The 10,887-nt window shown below is 36.6% G+C and overlaps 1 protein-coding gene across 1 annotated transcript; it reads right to left on the reverse strand.

The window, feature by feature from the left end:
- Positions 1 to 1,332: 1,332 nt before the first annotated feature.
- Positions 1,333 to 2,739, reverse strand: LOC106470546 (putative protein TPRXL). Its single transcript, XM_013931106.1, has 2 exons — positions 2,727 to 2,739; positions 1,333 to 2,006 (listed from the first exon to the last, which is right to left on the reverse strand). The coding sequence occupies exons 1-2, from the start codon at positions 2,737 to 2,739 to the stop codon at positions 1,333 to 1,335; spliced, it is 687 nt and encodes a 228-aa protein (XP_013786560.1).
- Positions 2,740 to 10,887: the final 8,148 nt, after the last annotated feature.

A 10,887-nucleotide genomic window follows, 5' to 3' on the forward strand; every position in this document is an offset into this window, starting at 1 on the left:
TGAACTTCTGACATTGTGTTCATCTTGAAAATTACAGAAATTCAAAGTTAGAGTGAACATACTTGAACTTCTGACATTGTGTTCATTTTGAATTTTATTGAAAAATAATGGAAAATATATTAGGTATAAGATATAAGAGCGATATATAAAGAATTATTTTTTTCATCACGAATTTAGTCGTCAAATTTGTAGGACAAAATTACACTATGCTAAATAGATATCTTGTGAGTCACGTGGTGTAAACCCAAAGTTGTTAAGTTCTGTTTTATGGTATTCGTGTCTGTGTTTCCTAGTTGGTCAACGGTAAGTTTACGTAATTAGAACAGTAAAATCCGAGGTTAGATGATCAGTGATGAATAGAGTGCGCTAAAACAAGTCTGAAAGTCAGAGTTTGTTTTTCATATTGCTATCTATGAGTAACTATACAGTAAAAGTCCATATTTTCAACTCAGTAGACAAAGAGTCTGTTTTTTATTTCAACATGGGACAAACAGTACACAGTATTGTTAAATATTGTGTTTTCTTATTGACAGTACACAGTATTGTTAACTAGTGGTTATGGTGCTGTATCTGAGCGTCTGAGGATTCCAGGTTCGTGACCCGTTGCCGCAAAAACTCGTTCCGCATTCTGAGTTCGTGGGTGCACTGTAAGAGTAACCTTTAGATCCCGCTACCCTGTTAGACAAAAGTTCAAAATTAAGAAAGGCTCTACGCAGAGAGCCCTTTGTGTGTAGATATACGTCATAATTCGTACGAGCAACTTGGGTAACATCATGAATCAGGGGAAGATCACAAAAAAATCGATCTTGGAATTCGATTGCGGAAATGGTAATAAACGAAAGTGCATATGACAAGGATTACACACTTCTCTTTTGAGAAAAATATTAAGTGATATTGGACTATCTACTGTGTACACCGCTGGAAGTCGAACCCCGGATTTTGTGTTGTACGTCGGTATACTTACCACTGTCCCACCGGGGGGGGGGGGTAACTTGATTGAATTCTTTATTAGTTTGTTCTAGAGCAAAGCCATATTGGACTATCTGCTGTGTCCACCGCGGGGAATCGAACTCCGGATTTTAGCGTTGTGAATCCGCAGACTTACTGCTGTTCCATCGGGGGATAAAATATTAAGCATAGATGAAGATATGGCTACATAAAGTTCGATGTATCAACGAATATTAGCTATATATTAAGCTTATGCATAATATAGCGAGCACTACAATTATAAACAGCCCCATTTGGAATGCCTTTACAAGATTCTTTATCAAGATAAAACACCAGGTGGTCTATTGGGTTTTGGTATGGATTTTACACAAACAGAAAACTTCATCATTTTATAGTGGACCACACAATGGAGCTAATAACACCCTTCACTGTATAGAATGCAGCAAAAAGTGTTGATTCAATTATATATTTCTTGAACTTATTACCGGACATGATTTCTTTGGTTTCTGTGCTAAAGAGTTGCAATCGTCGTAATTCCTTAAACTGTATAACTTTATCAGTTGGACTACCATTAGTATCAGTTGGACTACCACTAGTATCAGTTGGACCACAACTTGCATCAGTTGGACTACCATTAGTATCAGTTGGAATACCACTAGTATCAGTTGGAATACCACTAGTATCAGTTGGACTACCACTAGCATCAGTTGGACTACCACTAGTATCAGTTGGACCACAACTTGCATCAGTTGGACTACCATTAGTATCAGTTGGAATACCACTAGTATCAGTTGGAATACCACTAGTATCAGTTGGACTACCATTAGTATCACTTGGACTACCCCTAGTATCAGTTGGACTACCACTAGTATCAGTTGGAATACCACTAGTATCAGTTGGACTACCATTAGTATCAGTTGGACTACCACTAGTATCAGTTGGAATACCACTAGTATCAGTTGGACTGCTATTAGTATCAGTTGGACTACAATTTGTATCAGTTGGACTACCACTAGTATCAGTTGGAACGTAAAATTCAAAGTAATAAAGCAAGTTTCCTTTAGTATTGAAATGCCGAAGATAATTGTGAGACTTGCTTTACATTTTTGCAATCTTTTGTGACGTATTAATTATCTTTGTCATCATCACTATCTGCAATTAGAGTCAAAACTTCATCATCAATAAAACCTATATCGTCATTTACAATCTTCTCATTGTAACCTGGCCGTGGTTGTTTCCTTCTAATGCATTATTAGTAATTGCCAATACACTTTTTGGTTGCCTCCCTCCCCCCCAAGTTTCCGGCTCAATGTAGCAGAAGTTGATAATCCATCACCTTCACAACCACAATTGCCCCCAAGTGGCACAGCGATATGTCTGTGGACTTACAATGCTAGAAACCAGGTTTCGATACTCGTGGTGGGCAGAGCACGGATAGCCCTTTGTGTAGCTTTATGCTTAACTACAAACAAACACAACCACAATGACAGGATTCTAAGCATCTTACACTTGCAAGATAAAGGTTCCATTTTCAATTAGAATTACAGTGTTTTCGACAGTCGTTGAAGCAGCTGTCAGCAAGTTCGACCCATCGATTTGAGCAGCCAGTGCCCCTTTGAAGCTAGAAATGGGTTAAATGGTATAAACAAGATATCTTGAACTTAAGTATTCCGGAAGTTTATAGGGCAGTTTCCTTGTTGGTCGAGAGTCATGAACCACGTTAGTGGTTCATAATAGGATTCGCCCAGGAATTTTACAAAAATTATAAAAGAACATACGGCCAGAAACCATCTTAAAAAGCAGACTTGTTCTTGAAACAACTCTCAAGAACTTCCAACTCAATGGCTAAGGCTGCTGAAATATTGATAACAGCAAAAAAGTTGATTTTCCGATTGTTAGACAAAATTCAAAATTCATCCATATGTTCTTCATATTAGTATTATCCATATTCTTCTTCTTTCACAAGCCTTCAGAAAAAACGGCTATGAATATTTTATTCAAACCCGAATAAACCTATTAAACAAACTCCTGCACAGGTTACATATTTTTATGTTGATTCTTGAAAGAGAAGAATATATTTTATCAGTATTTCCATCGCTACTACCCAAGTTTCTCTTCAAGGCTTACAGCAAAAATGGCCTGGTATATTGCGCCGAAATCTATGCACAGCTACTAAACAAACTCCTGCACAGGTTACAGGACTATTTTTATGTTGATTCTTGAAAGAGAAGAAGATATTTTATCAGTATTTCCATCGCTACTGCCCAAGTTTCTCTTCAAAGCTTACAGCAAAAACGGCTAGGTATACTGCGCCAAAATCTATGCACAGCTACTAAACAAACTCCTGCGAACGTTCTAGGCTTTTTTTAAGTTGGTTCTTGAAAGTTCAGATTAACACCCTTTAAAATTTGCTAAGTTCTTCTTTGCTACCAACATAAGCTCTTCGAAGCCATTTAAGCACGTCGAAAATTCTCGTTTTATACTAGTCTAAAACGCTTCATTTTATTAGAGTAAACAATGTGTATATTCATAACAATGTCTCAAGCTTTACTATTATTGATTATAGTTTTACAAGCCGCCACAATAGTAATGAATGAGTATGTCATAGGATAGATTTAAAATTAATTCAAACACCTTCGTTTTTTTTTCTCCCTGAAGAATTTCTCTAAATCTTTCATTTTCCGCCATTGAAAAAAAATCCGGTGTTTCAGAAATGCACATTAATTGGGAATTACCGCGTTGAGAATTCATCATTTCTCGAGTTAGCTGATGTACTTTGTCTCTACATGGTTTTCAGCGATTATTTCAGTGAAATTGTGAATGTGTACTTTAGTATTATTTTATTATTACTATTCATATTTTTGTTTCGCAAGCCTACAGCAAAACCGGCTGGGTATTTTGCACCAAAACCAAGATAGATATACTATACGAAACCCTGCGAATGTCTATGACCTATTTAAAAAAATTGATTATTTTTCATTCAAAGTTGACTTATAAATATAATAGTACTGTCTGTCATCTGTTCATGTAACTACTTCGCAGGGTGTGGATGGATCTTCACTGAAATTAGTATGGAGATTCATTAGGTCCAAGGGGTTGGTATGAAGATTTGTTGAGTCCATGTGGAGATACATGCAACCTTGCGGTTTCACATTTTGTCTTTTGCTCTTTTTTTATGGACGTTTTTGCGTGTTTTTTTTTGTTTACAATTACATATAAGGGAAGCAACTTTTCATGTCCTAAAATAACCTTTTATTAATCATGAATTTACATAATATACGCGATGTTGTTGTGAGCGGCTTCCGTTTTACTCAACATTTGTTAAACACGAGTTTACACGAAACCTCAGGCACAAAACCATCTGGCTCAGTAGATGGTTGGTTGAAAAAAGTCAATACAGCAGTAAACTGTTGAAAAGCATGTAACATTCAACTGAACCCATATGCACGTATGTAGCTTAAAATGTATTCTCAATAAGTGGGCATATAAACCTTAAGAAACTAGATAATAAAAAATTGTTAATTTAAAAAGGGGTATAGGGATCGTCAAAAAAGTACAGAAACAATTGAATCAAAATGCAAAGATTATATATTCAAGGCTACAACTAGGGACTCTAAAAAAGATCAACAAACTACGCTGGAAATAGTGTCTACATTATTTTCTCATGTTACATATCCCAATTTTGACTCCACTAAAATTGATAAGTACTGTAGACATGGAGTCAAAATAGGGATTTGTAGCTTGAGAAAATAACGTAGACATTATTTTCAGCATTGTTTGTTTACTTTTCTTTAGAGTACCTAGTTGTAGGCTTAAAAATATAAGCTTTGCATTTTGATTCAGGCTGTAAGTTGAAAGGTCTATGGTTCGAAACGTGATACACTGAAGACAAAGGTCAGTGGCAAAAACCGTTCACATGACCCCGGTAACAGTATGCAACATAATGAAGCAGGATCTGTTTTAGGAAAAGCGACACAAACTGCTTCCATGACATAGTTATTCATCAGTCGCACATATCAAATAGCTGGAGAATAAAAAGGGGTATTTATAGATTTCTATGTGACCGTACCGTTGAAATGAGCGCTGGGAAACCGTCTACCTTGTACACTAGATAGCTTATGGAAAGCAAGAACGGAGGTGGGGTGTGCTTTGGACGTGACATTCTTACGACGAAACCTTTTGAACTGTAAACTACGCTGCAGGGCTATTGTCAAGATGTGTGGTCGTCAGATAGAGTACGCCAGGACGTCGTGAAGCTGCAAAACCATTATACTATAAGGTAGGACCTGGCATGGCCTGGTGGCTAGGGCGCTCGACTCGCAATCTGCGGGTTATAATCTCCGATCATGTTCTCCATTTCAGCTATAACGTAATTAACCTTTCTTTAATCACAGAAGATGATTTATTGCTGCAACTAAGACGCTGGTATTAGCGCTTTTCTTATTAGCACAATTGAGATCATTGCCGATTTGGCAACTAGCTTTAATTAGAAAGCTGGGGGTCTAAATTATAAAAGAGTTTAATTAATAAAAACTTATCAGCTAATTAGCCAAAACGTGTCATGTACGGTAAAAGAAAAAGTCAGTGATTTTATAACATAAAACGTACTAGATTCGATCTAAAGCCCATGAACACTCTCAGAATTGTGTGCTGTCCGAGAGCTTAAATAACACGTATTGAGTTACAAGATAAATATGTTTGAGACAGCCCGTTCTTTAAGTGCTTGTAATTAGAAAAATTTTTGTTGTAAACTTTCAAAAATTTCATTACGGTTCTAGTTAACAGATACGTGCATTAACTAATACACAGTTGTTTGAACAGCGGGACAAGTCCCCACCTTCGTCATTAGGACCAATACCACCAATAAAGCACGACAAATTTACAAGCCCCCCCCCCCCACGTCGCACAGCGGAATGTCTGCGGTCTTATAATGATAGAAATCGGATTTCGATACCAGTGGTGGGCAGAATACAGATAGCCCTTTGTGTAATGTTTGTGCTTAATAAACAATAACAACAGCAGGTTTACATTTTCCCCAACTTGAATTGAGTTTATTATAAAGAGATACAGATTTTAAAATTAATCTAGGGATAACCGGAGACAGAGTTTAAAATATGAATTAAATATTATTAAACTAAAAGGTAGAAGGTCGTGTAAAATTATTAAACTGCTCAATTTCATACTAATTTTCTCGGAATTTCATCAAATATATTGGTCTCCGCTGCATAAAAATTAAATCCAAACTGTCACAGTAATTGTAATATTTTCCGAAGTAGTATGCTCCCGAAGACCACAGTTTCTTACAGTGAATAGGAGTAACAGTGGCTGCCTAACGTGGGTCATTCTCCACAGCTCTTCTCGCAGCACGAAGAATCCATTCCGACATAACTGGAACTGTAGTACTGTTTGATGTTGTTTTAAAACACCATCAGAGGTTATCTTCTCAGCATAACTAGACAGTAGCATCTCTTCACACCATGTCGAGAGTAGTGGACATCACAGTTGCTATCACACTGTTGGAGAACTGTAGTTTTGTTTCACACCATGTCGAGAGTAGTGGTCATCACACATGCTATCACACTGTTGGAGAACTGTAGTTTTGTTTCACACCATGTCGAGAGTAGTGGACATCACAGTTGCTATCACACTGTTGGAGAACTGTAGGTTTGTTTCACACCATGTCGAGAGTAGTGGTAATCACAGATGCTGTCACACTGTTGGAGAACTGTAGTTTTGTTTCACACCATGTCGAGAGTAGTGGTCATCACAGTTGCTGTCACACTGTTGGAGAACTGTAGGTTTGTTTCACACCATGTCGAGAGTAGTGGTCATCACACATGCTATCACACTGTTGGAGAGCTGTAGTTTTGTTTCACACCATGTCGAGAGTAGTGGACATCACAGTTGCTATCACACTTTTGGAGAACTGTAGTTTTGTTTCACACCATGTCGAGAGTAGTGGACATCACAGATGCTATCACACTATTGGAGAACTGTAGTTTTGTTTCACACCATGTCGAGAGTAGTGAACATCACAGATGCTGTCACATTTTTGGAGAACTGCGTATGGAGGGTGACAGCTTTGAAAATATAAGTATTGTGGTCTATCAGTCGGTTTACGGTACAGATCAGTATGTAGAAAACCATCTTTTAATGTCAGGTTTACATCTTAAAAAACTTATTTGAGTAGTGGCGTAATCTAGAGTAAATTTAATAGAAGTGTGGAAACAGTTTGCATGTCCATAGAAAGATAGTAAGGAGTCTTCGTCTCCTACCCAAATGAAAAAAAAAAAATGTCATCTATGTATCGTTTCCAAATGTTTGGTTTCTCTTTATAACTTTCCAACAGTCTCGACTCTAAGTCTCCCATGAAAACATTGACATAGCTTATTTTTCTTTATCAGTCAAAAGTTTCATTCATAATGAAAATTAATAATATTTTTTTTGTTTTTTTCCCTCTCTAACGGCTTGAGTTGGGATTGGCTGGTCACCATGATTCAACTCAACTTGTACTTCCGGTTTACATGACGTCACACGTCCTACTATATATTGCATTGCGCAGGCTAAAGGTCACCCTTTGTTCTCCTGAAAAAGAATACTCAACTATTCGAAAGCGCTCTAATTTTGGGTCTTATTGCAATGGACAGATATTCAGAATTTTATAAATAAAATTCTTGATGATTAAAGTTTAAAGCGCGTTCTTATTACAAATAGGCTTAACTTTAGGTCATATTGGGTTTTAATATGATCAAATCAATGGATAAAGCCTTAGTGCTTTCGATAAATGGATCTACCTTCACCAGGGGCAGAATGATGAAATGGAGTTTAAAGTGTGTACATCAGTTGATAAACAGGAAGTAACTTTGATTGGCCAGATATTAGCTAAATTCACGTGTTAGTCACGTGGAAATGGAAAAATCCGAAAGTGTAAGACAAGTTTAGAAAAACGTAGGAGAATTTACCAGTATACTATGTAGTTATTTTTTTACTATTATTTGTGATGATTACAAAACAAACACAAAATAATATATTCGATAAAGTGATAAACTATTTAACTTTTTTTTTTATAAAATTCAAAAATAAAAATAATAGGTAAATACAAAGTGACTGTTTATATCAAAGCTACTAAGGCACTGACGCTATCCCTAGTTTTGAAACTGAATCATGGGGATGGCCGCCAGTCTGTAGCACCCTACCACCCATCATGCATGCTATGGATCTGACTATCGCTCTTATAACGCACCCACACCTTAAAGTGCGGGGAATATTTTGTGATATCACACGGGTTCGAACCCAGCTAGGCAACCCTCGCTCGTAAATAAATAAGAACGATAGATAAATATAGTAAATTAAAAATTGAAATTTAGTGTTGAATTTAAAAAGAAAATATTGAAGGTCATTAAGAGGTTAAAGGTTAACAGCATTGAGAGTATATATCCAATAAATTAGGTCTTTACAGTTAATTCAGTTTAACTTGGATAACAAGATTTTGAGTTTTTCCTATTTTTGGTTGGATACGAAAGTTCAGAAATATTCTGAAGGTTCAAAATTAACCACTTTAGTCCAATTAACCATTTTAGCCCAATTTATTTATCCTTTATAACCAACTAAAACCAAATATTGAAGACAATACGTGAGACATGACATCACAATTTTTCCATCGCGTTATCAGTAGGCACAGTGGTATGTCTGCGGACTTACAACGCTAGAATCCGGGTTTCTGTTCACACACATTCCCAGATTATGCAACTTCAAACAATGTTGACAAAACGTATTTTGATGGAAAAAAAAAGTTTCCAAAAAAGCTTTCCTCCTTGATGTCTCAGACGGGCTTATAACGCTAAAAATCGGGTTTCGATACACACGGTGGGCAGTGCGTGGATAGCCCATTGCACTTTAACAACACACGGTGGGCAGAGCGCGGATAGCCCATTGCACTTTAACAACACACGGTGGGCAGAGCGCGGATAGCCCATTGTACTTTAACAACACACGGTGGGCAGAGCACGGATAGCCCATTGCACTTTAACAACAAGAAAACAGACAAAATATGTCGATTATCCTGTTGTGTCCATCATCATCATTGTTTTTATGCTGTTAAGCACAAGTTTGCACGGTGGCCCATCTAGCAGAGATTGAACCTTGAATCTCAAGCGTTATAAGCACTGAAGCTTATTGCTTGGAAAGTAGTTTTTATTTATATTTTTGATGTTGTATATTTACAGTATTTTCAAACGATGCTCTGCTCGGTTATAAAAGAAACCAGTCTTAGCCTCGAGCTCCTCGGTCAGACGTATTTCTCCTGGTGGAGTTAAGCGCTACAATCCGGGATTCGATTCTTTACGGTGAACACAATGGATATGGCCAATGTGGCTTTTCAATAAGACAAACTGTCAGACCTATAAAAAACACCGCGAAAATAAATTCATACTTCGCCCGTTTGCTTGCTTTCGTATCTCTTCAGATGGCAATGTTTTTTGTATTTTTTTTTACAGCCAAAGTCTCAAACACATATCGTCGTTGTTGAATGAATAGCTGATTAACTTGTGCGATTTTCTAGCAAATCATGGAACGTAAAGCCTTAAGATAAATATTAAAGTTACTATGATATTACTTGTAATCTTTACATAAGAAATTAATTAAAATTCCCTCAAAACTATATATTTGATCAGAATAATCTTTATTTAATGCAAGGCAGAGGTTGAGTACGTTATATTAAAACGATTTTACAGTCCTAGTCGACACACGGTTATACTCTATGTAACGACCTTGAACCTTTACAACAGGCTTTCAACATATTTACAATGCAAAAGGATTAGTCTTAAAGCAATTACGTCCAAAGCGTACTACTCCACCCTGCTTGCTTTCCATAATCCATCTAGTGCACGAGAACGACGGTGTCCTTTATCTAACAAAATAGTTCAAGTATGATACTAATTCATGGATATCTAAAGTAGATAGCGAGCTATATTTTATCTTGATGTATTGATACTTGTCCTAAACTGGTATAGCGAACTATATTTTATCTTGATGTATTGGTACTTGTCCTAAACCGATCAGCAAGTAGCAAATATGATTTTAGAACTTCAAGGATATATTTTTCGAAAATTTTGAGTACGGCATCTTAATTTAAAGCTCAAAAAGCTGGTCTTTTCTTATTCGTAAAAGCCTTCTTTTCCCCCTTTATTTTTATTTGATTCGGTGTCGTGCATTTTCCTTTCCTCTTTCTTGGACAGAGATGTGAGGACGATAGATTATTTTCTTATTTTTCAAAGTACCAAATTAACAATTCTGATATTAATTTTGCGAAACGAAGCAAGTGAGACACTGTAGCAAGATTAATTTCAATTTTTCGACTTAAAACTGAAAATTGAAAATAGAAATATGAACTCAAACAGATCCAGCCAAGTTCAGATGATAATTTGTTGTTGTTGTTTTTTTATTTCGCGCAAAGTTACACGTTAAGTTTTTTTAAAGTAGTTTCTCGTAAGTTAAGAAAGAAATAATTTCAAGGAATGTAAAACAAAAAATATCTGGCCCGGCATGGCGGGTCGCGGGTTCGAATCCCCGTCCCACCAAACATGCTTGCCCTTTCAGCCGTTTGGGCGTTATATAGTGACGGTCAATCCCACTATTCGTTGGTAAAAGAGTAGTCCAAGAGTTGGTGGTGGTGACTAGCTGCCTTCCCTCTAGTCTTTCACTGCTAAATTAGGGACGGCTAGCGCAGATAGCCCTCGTGTAGCTTTGCGCGAAATTCAAAAGTAAGCAGTCCTTTAAAATAAAGCACGAAAGTTGAATTATATAAAATGGCACTAGTAGCCCAATTAAATTTACAGCAAGCATTTTGTTTTGCGTGTTAGAATTTTGAGTTGAAAACTAGTAATATTTCGTAAGGTGGAATATCAATCTTTATTGAAATGAATGTACTGACATTCTTAG

Source organism: Limulus polyphemus, unplaced genomic scaffold (assembly GCF_000517525.1).
Source record: "Limulus polyphemus unplaced genomic scaffold, Limulus_polyphemus-2.1.2 Scaffold4078, whole genome shotgun sequence".
NCBI lineage: Eukaryota > Metazoa > Arthropoda > Merostomata > Xiphosura > Limulidae > Limulus > Limulus polyphemus.